General features: G+C 34.9%; 1 protein-coding gene across 2 annotated transcripts in view; it reads left to right on the plus strand.

The window, feature by feature from the left end:
• Positions 1-2046: 2046 nt before the first annotated feature.
• Positions 2047-17277, plus strand: part of CDH18 (cadherin 18) — a 203598-nt gene continuing 188367 nt past the window's right edge. For both annotated transcript variants that reach the window (XM_070942579.1, XM_070942580.1), the window contains exon 1: positions 2047-2274. In XM_070942579.1, coding sequence (XP_070798680.1) covers positions 2047-2274 — 228 coding nt within the window. The remainder of the gene's footprint in view (positions 2275-17277) is intronic.

The raw sequence follows: 17277 nt of genomic DNA on the forward strand, positions 1-17277 counted from the left end.
TAGTTAACAATATTCCTTATACAAGTATATTTCTAGACATTTCAGGTAGCAAAGAACAATGCACATGTAAAACACTGATCTGTATCTAACAGGATTAATTCTTTGGAAGGAGAAATGAAAGTAGAGGCTAGAAGCATTGTATATGAAGTGATATAAACTATTCACATTATTTTTTCTTTTGAGAAAAGCTATGGTGCCATCTTGCTGTTATTGCTTCATTTGTATTGGAAAATATATGCATCTCCAGGGGGGTAGCTCCCTTCTTAATTAGTAGAAAAAGTCTGGGCTGGTGTTTGCTCTCTGCCCTGACGACTCCTGACAGAAGTGTATTTGGACAGAGTACAGACACTTGTTCCATGGGAATTATCATTTTTAAATGTATGTGTAGAAAGATAGAAGAAAATTCACATCCCAATGTGGAGCTGGATTTGTTATCAGATCCTACATCTTTCCTGTGACTTGACTTTGTTATTGTTTTTCAAGAATTTGCCCAGATATGCCCTTAAAATGTATGTCTTAAAATTTCCTCTACTGGCTACTGAATATATATTCATTTTTTTCCTCTGCCACATTACCATAAGATAATGGTACTCATGGGTATGAAAAGTTTTTGTGTGTGAGTTGTAGTAGTTGTTTTGTTAGATTTTGGGGTTACCTGCATTGTAGAATGATTAGGAGTGCCCTGGTAAGTCTAAAAATTAGTCTGTTTTAGAGTGTTATGTCTTCAGCCCATCATATCAAATATCCACTTACTTTTGCAGACTTTAAAAAGGCATAAGATTTGCATTTATTTCATATATATATATATGTTTTTTTAAAAAATATTCAAGCTTCTTGACTGCTCTAAAAACGTTAGAAAAAGTGTATATTAGAGAAGGGGGTAAATGAATTCCAGTTCACGCTAATTTGGGAAGTGCAAATTAGATTCAGTTGGCTCAAAAAATGCTGTGCCATACCCTAGGAGTTATCATCCAGGTACTGTTTAACAGTTGTCTTTATGTGTTGCCCAGTAATGTGGAAAGTTCTGTATTTCCAAAACAAATGCATATAGCATTGTTTCTACAGTTTTCTTGCTTCTCATAATCTGTCTTGAGCTGGGATGACAAAAACTATTTATAGAGGCTTGAGTATAAAAGCTAACTTCCCAAAATAAATTAAATAAACAAACATGATGTATCAAAATTTTGTTACTTGACCTTTTAATGACTGGTAAACCTTCATAAATAAAATAAATTTGTATATGGGGGCTTCATACACGTTGTAGTTTTATTCTCTTGATTCTATTCATCTTGACACACAATACTAATTCTAAATGCATATATATAGTGTTTTTCTATCAAAGCACCTGGTCTACCTCAATATGGGAGGGTGCATACTGCTTCCCTTTCGCCTTTCAGCTCCAATCCAGGAGCCCTCAAGCAGTTGCATTCAAACCATTTTATACCAAATCAGAGGTTAAAACAATTGTCTAATATGCAGGCTGTTCAAGTTCGAATCCAAGTAAGGGTATAGATAGCTGATGAGAACTAAATAGCTTGAAATAGATCTATACTAGTCTTCCTTTATTTCTTTATCAGCAAATATAAATTTGGTATGTATGTATGTATGTACACACACACACACACACACACACACATCTCCACCCCATTCACAAATTCGTTCTTTCAAAAGGTTTCTGTGGGATACTTCCTTGGCATAACCATCTAATACTGTCAGATAAATGCTCATTATTCAAAGTAGAAAACTGAGACTTTGGTTCTTGGTAGTATGTAATGTTTTTCTTTTTTTCCCCACTAGGTATAAAATGTGTGGCTTCAACAATCGGTTGTGAAGATCACCAATGTCAACAGTTTCTTCACTTGGCTTTTCATGATGTGAACAGACCAATGGGCAATTGAACCATGGACAAACTAAAAAAAACTTTATGGACTGTTTTTTTAAATCAGTTATTTCCTTCATCCATGGGAGACTATTAACGGATTATAGTGGGAAAGAGAAAGTGGAAAACGGAGAAAGAAGCACTTTGAATTGGAAAGTGATCCTACAATGAGAATTACGAGCACATCTTGCATCTGTCCAGTCCTAGTTTGTCTCTGTTTTGTGCAGAGGTGTTATGGAACTGCACATCATGGCTCCATTAAGGTGACTAGAAATCAAACCAAACATATAGAGGGGGAAACAGAAGTCCACCATCGCCCCAAACGTGGATGGGTATGGAACCAGTTCTTTGTTTTAGAAGAGCACATGGGACCGGATCCACAATATGTTGGAAAGGTAGTATCTCTCTAGTGTTCTACAAATGCCTTCTGTGTCACAATTAACCAAACCTCTTCAAGGCCAAATGTTATACAAGGTGGTGCAGTGGTTAGAATGCAATTCTGCTGACTGCCAGCTGCCAGCAGTTCAGCAGTTTGAGTCTCACTGGCTCAAGGTTGACTCAGCTTTCCATCCTTCCAAGGTTGGTAAAATGAGGACCCAGATTGATGGGGCTGACTCTGTAAACCACTTAGAGAGGGCTGTAAAGCACTGGGAAGTGGTATATAAGTCTAAGTGCTATTAAAAGGTAAAGGTTCCCCTCGCACATATGTGCTAGTCGTTCCCAACTCTAGGGGGCAGTGCTCATCTCTGTTTCAAAGCCAAAGAGCCAGCGTTGTCCAAAGACGTCTCCATGGTCACGTGGCCAGCATGATTAAATGCCAAAGGTGCACAGAACGCTGTTTCCTTCCCACTAAAGGTGGTCCCTATTTTTCTACTTGCATTTTTTACGTGCTTTTGAACTGCTAGGTTGGCAGAAGCTGAGACAAGCTCCGCATTTTAGCCACTGAGCCACCACATCCCATCTAAGTGCTATTACTATTGCTATATTTGGTAAATTCACTAAAGTACTTTGACATTCTACAGAAACTATTTCTAGAAAGAACATCTCACTTAATTGTGGAATGTTTCCTTACAAACAGCCAGTTATTGCTAATATGAGGATAAATTCTAGCAATACAATATTAGAGAATTTGTGTTTGTTGCGGATACAGGAGCAATGTGAATTGCATGAATTTGAATTTCACTCTGGGCTTAAACCTATAGTAGGAGAATATTATAATCCAGAATAGAATTAATGATCAGAGAACCACTGGATTTTTTAGAACAATCTTTATATATGGCTGTTACCTGGGTTTTGTGTGTATGTGTGTGTGTCTGTATGTATGTACGTAGGTACGTATATATGTATTTTTAACATATTTCTGTATTGCCACAGTCCAAAGAGTCTCTTAGTGTCTGTTAAAATATTGGCTGAGTTACACAACCTTTTTTACATGTTACCAACTTTGTTTTGTATTTATTTTGAATTGGGAATAATGCCAGACTTTCATGATTAAGAAGTAGTCAGGAAATCTCTGTAAGGTAATGACGTGAAAGATAATATTTTAGTACCATTCTATGAATGTGCATGATGTAATTATTATGAAACATGGCCTGCTCTAATATATAGTGTGAAATATATTTAAAAGATATATGTTTTATAACATATGTTTAGATATATGATATCTAACATATATGTTTAAGGAATAAGAATGCTGTGTTTGGCTCTGCGTGTTTCTGTGTGTATTTCTGTGTGTTCCTGTTATTTTCAGGAAACTGTTATGCTAGATATATGAAAGAAAGGAAATGCAGTTTGCATATATGAAACTATTGACTGTCTATTGCAAATTAGAGGGTTTTTTCCTATTTTACAGGAAATATGTCATGAAGCAAAAGATCTATGAGAAGTTGCCTTTAATTTTTGTTTGCTCTATTTCACCATTGTAGTCAGTTCCTTATCTCATCCCTATCCTGTTTTTAAATCGTATTTTAAGGAACCCTAGGCTTTTGCAAGAATTTCTGGGATTGTGTGAGGGGGAAAAAATCACTCAAATGCAGCCAACCACTAAAGCTTTATCTTTTGGTCAAGGCTTTTGGAATTTATTTATTTATTTTTATTTAAGAGGTTCAGTAGCCTAAAAGACATAGGAAATACCTATGTTATCTCCCTGGTCTATTCTTTGTCACTGTTAATATGTTATAGATTTGTTGCATATGCATATTTGTTACATCCACTTTCAAGCTTAGAATCTTTGCAACAAGCAGAATTATTTTACATATTCTCATAAACACAAACAAAAGAAATGTCTTTCTGTAGTTGATTATATTGTAAATATGCAAACAAGCATATTTCTTTTCAAAACATTGTTAAGTTTAAGGATTTGTTCATAAGCATGTGTTGACACAATCATTTTGAATATATTTTCCAAGAAAAAGGTGTGGAAGAAACAGAAAATATAGAATTATATATTCTCTGTGTTTTAGTGGGACAGGAATAATGAAAAATAGGCTTTTAGGAACACAATGTGATAATGAAAAGAAAATGCAATGTTTTATGAGTGCTTACTACTTCCTCACATTTGAGATAGCCCATAACTGTGTCATGATTTAATGCGTAATTTTATACTGTCAGATTTTGTTATTTTGAAAATAAGTATTTCTAATCAGTATTTCTAAGTGCTGAATAATTGGTTCAAAATCTATTTGGTAATAATAGGGGGGGGCTTAAAAAGGATTTAAAGTTTCAGAACACTGTGAAATAAAAATAACAGATATAAACCAACACAAATATCTGTCTAGGATTTAACCAATCCTTAAATCTAGAACAGCTCTATGAGCTGAGTTTGTTATCAGATCATGCATCTGTCCTGTGACTTGACTTTGCTATTGTTTTTCAAGAACTTGCCCAGATGTGCCCTTAAAGGCCTGGATATAACAAATTCCAGAGAAAGAGAGGGGGGAAAAGTCACACTATGATTTTTCTTTGCTCTAAACTCAGCTGCTTTTTCCCAAAGAGGAAAAACTTAGCTCTAAATAAGAGGCCCAGCGACCAAGTCCTGAGTTGTTGCTATGTCAAAACCGCTGGCTTTCCTTTGAAAGCATATTATCCCTCTACAATTTATACATGATTACAGCTTTTGGAAGTTTCTGAGAAATGTGCATATATATATTTATGTGCTTCAAAAATGTATCTTACCTTCTGCTTGAGGTAAGGTGTGAGGGGAGTGGGAATGGAGCTCCTCTTTTAAACCTGACAGAATTAATTTCATGCAACCATGGAAAAGGGCTTGCTTAACAAAGAGGGAACAAGAAGTGACCTGTTTTCTTTTCTAGATTTTTCTTCAAGTGTGTCTCAGGTTCATTTGCAATAATTGTACTCCCCTTCAAGTGATTTGCTGCACGGAGTGTTCCAACATTTCTACAACTGTAGAATTGTTGCTGAAATCAAGATATAAAATCAAAAGGAAAGAAACAAGATTAGTTTGCATCCTGATTTCTGTGCCTTCGGAAAGGGGCATGGCAAGACAAGCTAATATTTAGAAACTTAATGGTAATTGCATACCACTTTTTTTTTTTATTAAATCCTATCCATATATTTAAAATCTTCAGCAACTGCTTGGATAGACAAATATATACAGTAAATGTGACGATTCAAGATTTTTCCTTTGTGTTTAATCCTGTTTTGTCTGGGCTTTATACCAAACTAAAGGGATAGATCTTTGTTTTTTAGGCAAAGTAATGTTATAATGGCAGTAGGCTCCCATACTTTAAAAGGGAAAGCAATTGTAGCTACAGCAGAGATATATATATTTATCAGTTTGACCAGAAAAGAATAATGGATGACATATTTCAATCTTCCAAGTTTTTTTTTTTTTAATTTAAATCATCCTGAGACTCTTATTTATTTGACAAATGGCAGAAATATGAGTGTTACAGAGTCACTTGTAGTTTGGGCAAAGAGAGAGAGATACCAAGATTGAGAAAATATCAGAAATAATTGGACATCTTTCATCTCCTATATTATATTTACAGTGTAATGAAAATCGGCAGCTTTCCTCATCTATAAATGCATCTCCTCAAAAAAAAACTATAGGCAAATCAGTCGAAGTTTGCATGTAAATTGATAGTGACATTAAGTGATAGTGATTATAATTAACTCTCAAAGTTCTTTACCAGTTTTGTTTGTTTGACTTTTTTTCCACCTTAAAATGAAACCTATACATTTTGATTAATTATAGAGATTAATACTTCACATGATCTATAGTCATGTTATCTTTGTTTCTTTTGTTTGTGTTTCTCCTCTTACATCAAGTTTCTATTAAATTTGTCTTCTTTTTTTCATTTTGGAGAAATCTGGGTATTTGCTATGAGTTGACACCAACTGGCATATAATCAATTAGTTTTTAATTGTACACTGCTGAGAGTCATTTTTGAGTTGAGGCATCACTATAAATTAGAAATATAACCAACCAACCAAATAAATAAAGTTGCTGGAGCTTGATGAATTGGATTTCCACAAGGAGACAAGGCTGGGTTTCCACAAGGAATTTTGCAAGTATTTTTTGGAACGTGTCCTGACTCAAACCTTGGATGGTTTGTAACTTCTGAAATTCTCTGAGTTCTATAGTGTTTTATTCATTTCTCTTTCTGCTCCAATACACATAACGAAAAACTGTACAGCACTGTGGAGGACAAAGGGGAAAAAATCTAAGGGGCAAATAAGTAAGTAAGGCAAAAGAGGAAATGCTAAGTGGTAGCAAGCAGTTACAGATTGCTTTGAATTCTTTCAGTGTGTGGTGTGTTTCTCCATATGTGTATATGAGAATAATGTATATGTATATATTTACATATCTGTCTGTCTGTCTGTCTGTCTGTCTGTCTATCTATCATCTATCTAAATATCTAAATATCTAAATATACATCATATTGTCTGTCTGTCCGTCCGTCTATCTATCTATCTATCTATCTATCTATCTATCTATCTATCTATCTATCTATCTTTCTATCTGTCTGTCTGTCTGTCTGTCTATCGGAAATGACACTGAGAACTCTTCTAATATGATCCTTAAAAATATACAGTGATTTGCTGCCACACGGTTTTAACTGTGATACAAGAAAGGATGGAGCAGATTAAACCAAGTAAATCTTGGAAGAAGGGGAAAAAACCCTGCTAATTTCTTAAATTTTCATATTTATCACAATTTCTTAGTCTTTAGGGCCTTGAGAGGATATCAGCTCCAGTATTATATGCCTGAATAGTTTCTTTGAAGAGGTATTACTGCATCTTTTCATCTTAAATTTGGCAGTAAGAAGGATTTATTTCAATCCTAGAAAATTTTTTAGACCTCTCAGTGGGAATGTTATACAGTATGTGGCATATATGTATGAAAGGCAAATGATGGACTAAAGGGGATGAAGAAACCGAGTGTTTAATATCTTCCATTGAGATAATTTTAAAATGAGGAGAGAAAATCTCTACCAGTATATGATAGCAATTATCACTACCTAATACCCGACTCTGTAATTAAGCCAATTTAGCTGCTTATCTGGGAACATGGAGTCTAATTTTACTGTACAAAGACCAATTTTCCTAAAGAAATAGGATTTTTCCATGAAGGATAATGGCCAATAAAGAACAGCCTTTTAAAAAGTTGCAATATATCTAATAATGCTGGCCTTGTTTTGCTTTTGGTCTGATTCTAAACTTGTTTTTGTGGTTTATAATAGAGAGCTAGGGACACTGAATCTGTGTAGGTTCTCTTGAGTCATTAGAATCATACCTTTGAGCTTTTGGCCTGGTGCCCATAATATTTCCCTTAACAAATAAATGAAGTGCTAGAAAATGTGTTGGTTAGCAGTTTCTTAGTAAATTTGTTCCTTATAGATTTCAACAAAATACATTCCATATTGAGTGGATTTGCCTATTTGACAACAAATTTAAACATGGTATAAATATATTGCATCCTTTTTGCAAGGCATGAAAAAATATAATCCCTGTATCTGTTAGTAAGAATTTGTACTTGGATGATGGAACATCTCTGATGAATCAAGGTTAGCAAAGAATAATTAACAAAGAGGATCATGGTCCCTTATGTGAATTTACTTTGATAGACTTTATTTAGCCCCATATTATGACCCCATTGGTTTAAAGAAGTAAATAGTTTAATATTCATATCCATACAGAGGATTTTTTTATTTCTTTAACTGTAGGGAACATTATATATTCAGTTTTCATTTCTGTAGTTGATTTTGACTGGCAACATAATCTTACAAAGATTGGAGACTTTTTTCACAGTTGGGTTACTTCCGAAAAGCAGATTCTTTGTCAGGATTTCCTTAAATCTATATTACATTCGTGACATTTTAGTTAGACATTTGCTATAATATATGTTTCATGCTGGAATTTAATGAATAAATCATAAAATGTGTGTTTTAAAACAAAGCTTCAGTGATCATTGTAGGCATTTTTCCAACGCAGATTTCAGAACAGTAAACTTTGAAATGATTATCAAGATATCAATTGTATGAGTATATTTATATATTAGGGAATTCTGAAGAGGTTAAGAACAAGATTGATGTTTGGGAGAACATTCAACTATTAGAAAGTTGTGAGAATGGAGCTCATAAGTAATTTGAGGTGCATTTACATGTGTGACTCAAAATATATATTAGTATTTTACTAAATTTTACTAATAAAAATTCCTGACCTCCTTATATTAAACCAGGAATCCTAGATGGGCTTTTATTAACAATCATTTGATGATGGATTTACCTTTTTTTGGGGGGGAGGGTTATTTAAAAACCTGAAAAAGGAAGTGTCCAGTCATGTGGAAGAGCCTGCTATTTGAACACAAAAACACTTTGGATTTCCCAAATCCGTAAAAGCAGGAACTGAAGAGAATGGCACAAATCATGTAAGGATCTTGAGGACAGAGTTCGCTGTACAAAGTTCTGTATCTGAATAAGTTGTGCCTTAGATATCACAGTGTTCTGGTACAGTGTTTCAGCATAGTTGATTAAAGAAAAATATAGTTTGCCTAAAATAGTGTTGAATTGCTTCCAAGCTCATTAAAATATTATTAAAAGGTTGTATCACTTTTTAAGGCTCTTAGATTGGATTTACAGACAGTATACCACTATTTTCTTATTTTGGGGGGAACTAAGAAATAATTATTTACTGGCTTAATGCAATAGCCAAAAGATGAAAAAGTGATATAACCTTGTTTGTTTCTCTTTTCCTTTTTAAAATGGCAAGTATAGATGAGAGCACATATTAATAGGCTAATTTATCCAGCTCTAATGTGACCATTCTATTTTATTACTTTGACAGTATTATGCTTAGGCATTTATTACATGACCCAGGCCTTGTAACAGTCACAGTTGGGGCATTCCCTGCTAGTTTACAATGCAGCCAATCCACTTCAGAATGTTAATTGTTTAATAAATATAACCAAATGTCTTTGGTGCTTGACTAAACCTAATTACATTATCATAGTGCAGTAATGTAGAAGGTTGCAATAATTGCTTAATAGACAAATTGGTTGGGGAAAAAAGTCATTAGAAATGCTAGGCTGGTGTATTATTTTAACATAGTTACATGAGGCAAAGGACTTTATACAGCTATCTGCTACACAAATTACGTTGTTCTACTTTAGCAGAACCGTCCCTATTGGTGTTACACATACATTTTAAGGAATAATGGATTATATGGTAGGTCAGTGATTGCAGAATTGAACCAGAAATATCATACATAGCAAGAATTGTATATATTGGAGTAAAACCCCATTCCTAGAATTTTGTTGCCTTGTCAACATGTTTGGGCTATCTTGAAGGGGCCATGTCAAGCTTTTGAGAGTTTGCAGAAATTTGGATAGTCAGTTCAGAGAGGTGCTGCGTGAAACAACCTCGATGTGGTTTTGCAGAGTACTATGAGTTCAGCACCATTTTTGGCCATGAAAGGGGAAAAGGATATGTAGTGTCACTGCCTTTCACTGGCAAACTGAACATGGCTTTCAGCTTCCACGTAGTCACTCTTATTATTCCACTTTCTTCAATCACTGCCTTCTTCAGGGAATCTGAACTTCAGAGCTAACGTAGATTTATTTTTCTACGTTGACATTATTACAATCATATGTAATTGCACCAGCCTCACCCTGGTGGAATTCTTCGAGACAAATGTACCACTCGCAGTTTATCATACAACACTGATCTTACTCAACTTTCTCAATTTTAGAAAGGTTCACATGGATACTAAAAACACATCCTGGGCCTTATCCAAATTGGAATTTGGAAGATGCAAAATATAGTTGTGTGTGTGTGTGTGTGTGTGTGTGTGTGTGTGTGTGTGTGTGTGTAAAATATTTTATTATGACCAATTTAGTAGCTTATTGAGCCTAAGGAAATTGATTATTACTGATAACTGAAAATATTTTAGATTATTGTATCTATGTTCTGTTACTATTACTGAATACTTAGCATAATCAAAAACATTACCATGTAGAGGCAAATAATATATCCTGAGAGAGTAGGCTAGAATCTTTTTCCATAGCTTTTTATATTTATGAAATCAACTGTATAAACTTCTGTCTTAAATATCAGAGTATGAAAACTTGTGGCACATGATGAGATGTTTGCATAGTCTGAAGTATGTTTCTTCATTCCACTGTATGCAAGAACAGGAGTAATATGTCAGGTCTTCCATTTCCACATCTCTCTGATTCAATGGCAAATCTGTTCAGTTAACAGTAAATTAGTTTGTGTTCTGTAGCTTTCATACCAAATGTTAATGCCAACCCCTCAAACAGAAGATACAGGCAATTGCAATGCCATGCTACTGTTCCTTTACAACTGGGCTTAATACTGCATAATTTATTTTATTTTATATTTTTAGTAATGCATAAGCATTATTATTAGTAACTGCTAATAGCATTATCTCCATAAAATGTTCTAACAATGTTTTAAAGCCCTGTAAATTAGTGCCATGACTGTATGTTGTGGTAGCAAAATCCACCATGTGCTCTGTTTAGAAACATTTCTCCTTTATCTGTTCCTGATCTCCCACCATTCTATTTTACTATATACCCTTCTGTAGGAGATTAATGAGATCAGGCAATTATGAGAGAGGTGGAGAATTCCTTATGTACTTTCTCTATGCCATTTTTTCTTTTATATAGTCTTTCTTTTTTCCTCTTAATCTAAGCAAGCAAACAAAATCAAATACACCTTCTTCCATAGGAGAATTACTGTAGTCCTTTGATGATTCAGTTGTTCTTTTCTGCTTGAACCAAAACAATTCAGGCAATCCTCGACTTACAACAGTTTGTTTAGTGAACATTCAAAGTTACAACGGCACTGAAAAGAAAGTAACTTATGACCATTTTTCACACGACCATTGTGGCATCCCCATGGTCACGTGATAAAAATTCAGATGCTTGGCAGTTGACTTATATTTATGACAGTTGCAGTGTCCTGGGTCATGTCATCACCTTTTGCGACCTTCTGACAAGCAAAGTCAAAGGGGATTCCAGATTCACTTAACAATCATATTATTAACTTGACAACTGCAGTGATTTTCTTAACAACTGTGACAAGAAATGTGGTAAAATGAGACAAAACCTAGTTAACAAATGTCTCACTTAGCAACAGAAATTTTGGGCTCAGTTGTAGTCGTAAGTTGAGGACTACCTATATAACATATTCTGATTAAACCATAGATTTGCATTAAAATACATTGTGCTGTTGACATTATAATGCTCTTTTCTAATGCTCTTCAAAACAGTATTTGCTTTTTTCATAACAGCTCTATTGCTGGAGCTGGACCATTGCCAAGATCCTTTATGTAATTTGATGCCATTTCCTCACCTCTTCCCTTATTGTCCATGCACTTCATATTAAATTATTGTTGAATGGATTGAGCATGACAGCAAAGTGACTTGTTATCTAAATCATGCTAAGTCTAATAGAAAGCTGTTATCACATTCTGTCGTTAAAGGTTAATATTCTTCATTAGTGGGGAAATGAAAATATAAAGTCAACTAGTAGGGAATTCACCTCATATCAGAAATCAATCTATTCTAAATGTTTCAGATTTCCTAGTCTTCAGATACAGGCTTCTTTGAAAACTGATTTTTAAGAGACCGTTAGTGCAGCCTGTATCTAGCCATAACCTTATGCAGAGTTTTAAGTATAAGAATAAGGCAGAGTTGACCTTATGTCTTACTTCAGAGAGGACAGTCCCTCTAACTCTACTATCACAAAAAAATATAATAAAAGTTGGGTAGCTTGAAGTTGCTTATCATAAACACCAAGGTTGAAGACCAAACAGGCAGATTGAAGTACTGATTGAAATTGGCTTCATCTTTATAAGATGTATTTCCATTTAAATTATACTATATTTTTTAAACATTTGTATTTGTTGCAATATTTTCAGGATCAGACTCAATAAAATTAGTGAGAGTTAAAGGTTTAAATATATTTCCTTTTATTTACAATAGGCATTCTATATTCACTGAATATTCACAGATAGAAGCAAGGAAAAGGGTGTAGGTGGCTCCTTATATATACAATGGGTGGAGCTATAAATGGGAGTGGTGAATTATGAATACATTAAGAAGTGAAGAATAAGTTAACCCCTGATACCCCATTCATATACTATTTACACATTAGAGAATAAGGCATTTACATCTGACAAATCCCCCTCTAAATGCCGATTCGTTATACAACACCAATTACATTCTGATTCAGGACAATACAAGACATACAATTTAGATGTTAAATATTTGTGTTGCTTAGAAGGTAAAGGCTTTGTCAATATGTCAGCTAATTGTTCTGAAGTATCACAATGCACTGCTTTAATAAATCCATCCTGAGATAATTGCCTCACATGTTTAAATTTTATATCTATATGCCTGGACCTTTGTCCAATGGCATCAGATCTAGATATTTCAATGGCCGCTTTATTGTCTTCATGCATAACAAAAGGCAAAGCAGGTTTTTTCCAAACATCTGAAATTAAATCATTAAACCATACAAGGTTATTTGCAGCTTTGGATAAACAAACATATTCCGCTTCTGTCGTTGAAGTGGCTACTAGTTCTTGTTTACCAGTATACCAGTAAACTGGACAGTCATTTAAGAGAAAAATATAACCAGATGTACTTTTTCTGCATGATGTGTCTCCAGCCCAGTCCGCATCTGCATAACATGCAAGCTTTGGTTCTTTATTATCACTAGGTTCTAATACTAAGCAAAAATCTAGTGTACTTTTCAGATATCTTAAAATTCTTTTAACAGCTTCCCAGTGATACATTGTTGGTTTGCTGACGTGTCTGGATAATAAATTGAGTGGTAAGGCGATATCTGGTCTAGTCCAATTAGATATATAAAGAAGTGAACCTATGATTGATCTATAAAACGTGTTATCCTTGAATTCAGGGGAAGATTCATCAGTATTTCTAAGAAAATCAGTTTGCATAGGAATATCACAGGGTTTGGCATTGTTTAAATTGCATTTATTTAAAAGTTCTATAATCTTATCTCTCTGAGTAAGTTTGAATCCCCTTCTAGTCTTATTAATTTGAACACCAAGATATTTGTTCACTTTACCTAGAGATTTCAACGAGAAATGTTCATTTAACTTATTTACAAAAGTTTCTCTTCTCTCTTTGTGTTTTCCTATATATAAAATGTCATCTACATAAATCAACACAAATTCAATGTAATCATCACCCTTTTTGACAAAGAAACAGTTATCAGCAGTGGTAGCGTTGAAATCCATGGTCTTAAGTACTTTTACTAAACAATCATACCATCTTTTACCAGATTGTTTTAATCCGTATAAACTCTTGTTCAACAGCCAAATTTCATTTTTGTTGGTGTATTGACTGTGAGGTGCTCTTACGTATATTTCCTTATCTAGTTTTGCGTGTAGATACGCAGTCTGTATGTCATATTGAAATACATCAAGATTGAGTGCTGATGCTACCACTAGAGCTGTTTTGACACTCTCTGTTCTTACAGTGGGGGAATACGTGTCAGTATAGTCCTCCGGATATTTCTGTGCATAACCTTGTGCAACTAATCTAGCTTTATATAGAGTATTGCCTCCTTCTAAGTTCTTAATTTTATATATCCACCTGGTACCAATAATTGTTTTATCTTTAGGTGCAATTGCAGGTGTAAATACATTTAATCCTTGTAAACTTTCCATCTCCTTTTTCATAGCTAATTCCCATTTTTCTTTTTCTTCACGAGGGAGTTTTAACACTTCCTCATAAGTATTAGGTGTTATTGGCTCACCATCCATATGCATTATGTAATCTCTGTATTTATTTGGCATTTGATTTCTGTTGTTTCTAATGACTCTTTCAGGTTTGCTATTGTTATCATGCAAATATCTTGCTTCTTTTTTTGTTAGTGTGTCTGTCTTTATTTTGTGTTGGCTATTTGTCCAAGTTTTGGTTTTGCTTTTATATTTGTTGATATTCTGTTTTTCTATGGTCCCTTTCTCATGAGATTTTGTATCTTTACATTTATTTGGAAATATTTCATTAAGATGTAATTTAGACCAGTTGGCCTGTTCATGGAACACAGCTGTTCTGGAAACTATAAATTTGTTATTATTATCAATGAATCTGTACCCTTTGGTGCCAGTTTCATATCCCATAAATCTGAGTCTTCTGGATACGTTTTCTCCCTTTCTTCTCAACTGCTTAGGTATGTGTACGTCTGCAGTGACTCCAAATATGTGCATGTGTGCTAATTTTGGTTTCCTATTATACATTACTTCATATGGTGTCTTATTTACAATACTGGACCAGGTTCTATTTTGTGTGTAATTTGAATAATGTAAGGCTTCTGACCAAAATTGTTTGCTTAAGCCAGCATCCTCTAATGTGCATCTAATCATGGTTTGTAATGTGGAATTCTTTCTCTCTGCAATCCCGTTCTGAAACGCAGAAAATGGACTAGACGTGTAATGTAGCATTCCTCTATCCTTTAACCATTGGGAGAATTCTTTAGACATGAATTCACATCCCCTATCTGTCATAATTTGTTTTATTCTGATATTGTGTTGTGTTTCTATGCGTTTGTAAAATTCCTTAAATTTTTGAAAGGTTTCATCTTTGTGTTTTAATGTATAAACAAACCCATAACGGCTATAATCGTCTACTATTGTCAGGAAGTAACGTTTTCTATAGGTGATTGATGGAGTTAATGGGCCAACTAAGTCCATGTGTACTAAGTCAAAAATTTTGTTAGTTGATCTAGTAGATTTTCTTGGCCTGGGACTAGTTTTTAGTTTTGTAGATTTACATACTGAGCATTCCAAATAGTTTTCACAATTTTTTATTTTGACACCTTCTGCGTGTTCAGTCATTTTTTGTACTACAGGAAAACTGGCATGTCCTAACTTCCTATGTAAGATGTGAGCACACTCATCATGAATTGGTTTACCTATTTTTGGTTTTTTTTTTCATTGTGGGCATCTGCGTGATCATGAGATATTTTACATTCATCATTGTCACTGTTACTAATATTTTCATCATCTGCTTCAATACAATCTTCCATATTTGAATCAATGTTATGCAACCATTTTTCCTTCGTTATCAGATAAGGTAGGCCTCCTTTAATCATCACAGTGCCTATATTTATTTTATTCTTCTCCAAAGTCGCTTTTCCCTTTGAGAAAACTATATTAATGTCAGAATCTCTACTTAGTTTTATGGCACTTAGTATGTTATGAGGTATTTCAGGTATTAACAATACCCCGTCTATTTTTCCTAGACCAGGCAAGGTTACATTTCCTCTGCCTAATACTTGAACCTTTTCTTGGTTAGCTACCTTTATTACAAATTTATCTTCTGTAAATGAAGACAATATATTTTTGTTATTAGTGGTGTGATTAGTTGCTCCAGAATCAATAAGCCAATTATTGTTCTCATTTTGCTGTATTTTAGTGTTGTCTTGTTTATTTAATCCATTCAGTGAACCAGATTTTCTATCCTTTGAATTATCTCTGCCCCCTCTATTCTCTTTGTAATTTGGTGGGCTTCTATATCTATGTCTATCAATGGAAGACTGTCTATAATTGTATTTGTTCCTATATTCTGACCTATGTCTTTCCTTTGAAATTTTGGGACAATCTCTTCTATTGTGTTCCCTGGATCCACAATTGTGACATTTGAATGTTTCATTATATTTTTCTTGGAAAGCTACTTTCCTATAAGGTTTGTGTATTCGTTGATTATTTCTTGTTCTGTTTCCATTTCTTTGCTGTAGGCCCTGGTGTTGGGCCTATCTTTCTTAGACATTTTTTAAGTTTTTTATTGAGTCAATTAACCATCCTCTGCTACCAGCTTGTTGCAATATTTTCAGGATCAGACTCAATAAAATTAGTGAAAGTTAAAGGTTTAAATATATTTCCTTTTATTTACAATAGGCATTCTATATTCACTGAATATTCACAGATAGAAGCAAGGAAAAGGGTGTAGGTGGCTCCTTATATATACAATGGGTGGAGCTATAAATGGGAGTGGTGAATTATGAATACATTAAGAAGTGAAGAATAAGTTAACCCCTGATACCCCATTCATATACTATTTACACATTAGAGAATAAGGCATTTACATCTGACAGTATTTATACATTTAAGTGCATATAAGTACCTGTGCATTTTGGTGCAAATCTCTGTGATGTCATTTAGGAATGAATTTTCTCTTGGATGATGCATTAAGTGGTCATCTGAATATAGCCGTGATGGCGAACTTATGGCATGCATGCCACAGGTGGCACACGCCAGGTCAGTTCTGGCGTGCATGCGTGCACAGGCCAACTGATTTTTGGGCCTTCTGGGCCTACCAGAATTAGGGAAACAGGCTGTTTCCTGCTTCCAGAGGGCCTGGGGGGGGAAGGCCTGTTTTTCTTTCTCACCTGGCTCCAGATCCTCTCTGTGTATCTGGGGAGGACGAAAACAGCCTTTCCTACTCCCTCGGAGGCTCCTAGAGAGGCTCTGGAGGTTGGGGACAGCAAAAAATGTCACTTCCTGTCCCACTGGGAGTTGGGAAATGGGCCTTTCCCAACTCCCAGTGGGAAAGGAGGGCCCAACTCCGGAGGGCCTGGGAGAGGGTGGTGAAGGCTGTTTTCGCCCTCCGCAGATGCATAGAGAGGATCTGGAGCCAGGTGAGAAAGAAAAACGGGCCTACCGGGCCATCACATGCCAGGAGCGGGGGGTGGGTGGGGTTACACGCGCATGCGAAGAGCGGGGCACATAGAATTATGGGTGCGGGTACGCGCACACGTGAACCTCCCCCGCGCCCCCCTCCTGGCAGGCGATGGTAAAAAGGTTAGCCATCACTGGAATATAGGAACATGTAAAGGAAAGTCAGTGACTTTAATTTAGGCAGGGAGTGAAATAAAATT

The sequence above is a fragment of the Pituophis catenifer genome, unplaced genomic scaffold, assembly GCF_029215685.1.
Source record: "Pituophis catenifer annectens isolate HBS135680 unplaced genomic scaffold, rPitCat1.0.hap2 SCAF_3, whole genome shotgun sequence".
Lineage (NCBI taxonomy): Eukaryota > Metazoa > Chordata > Lepidosauria > Squamata > Colubridae > Pituophis > Pituophis catenifer.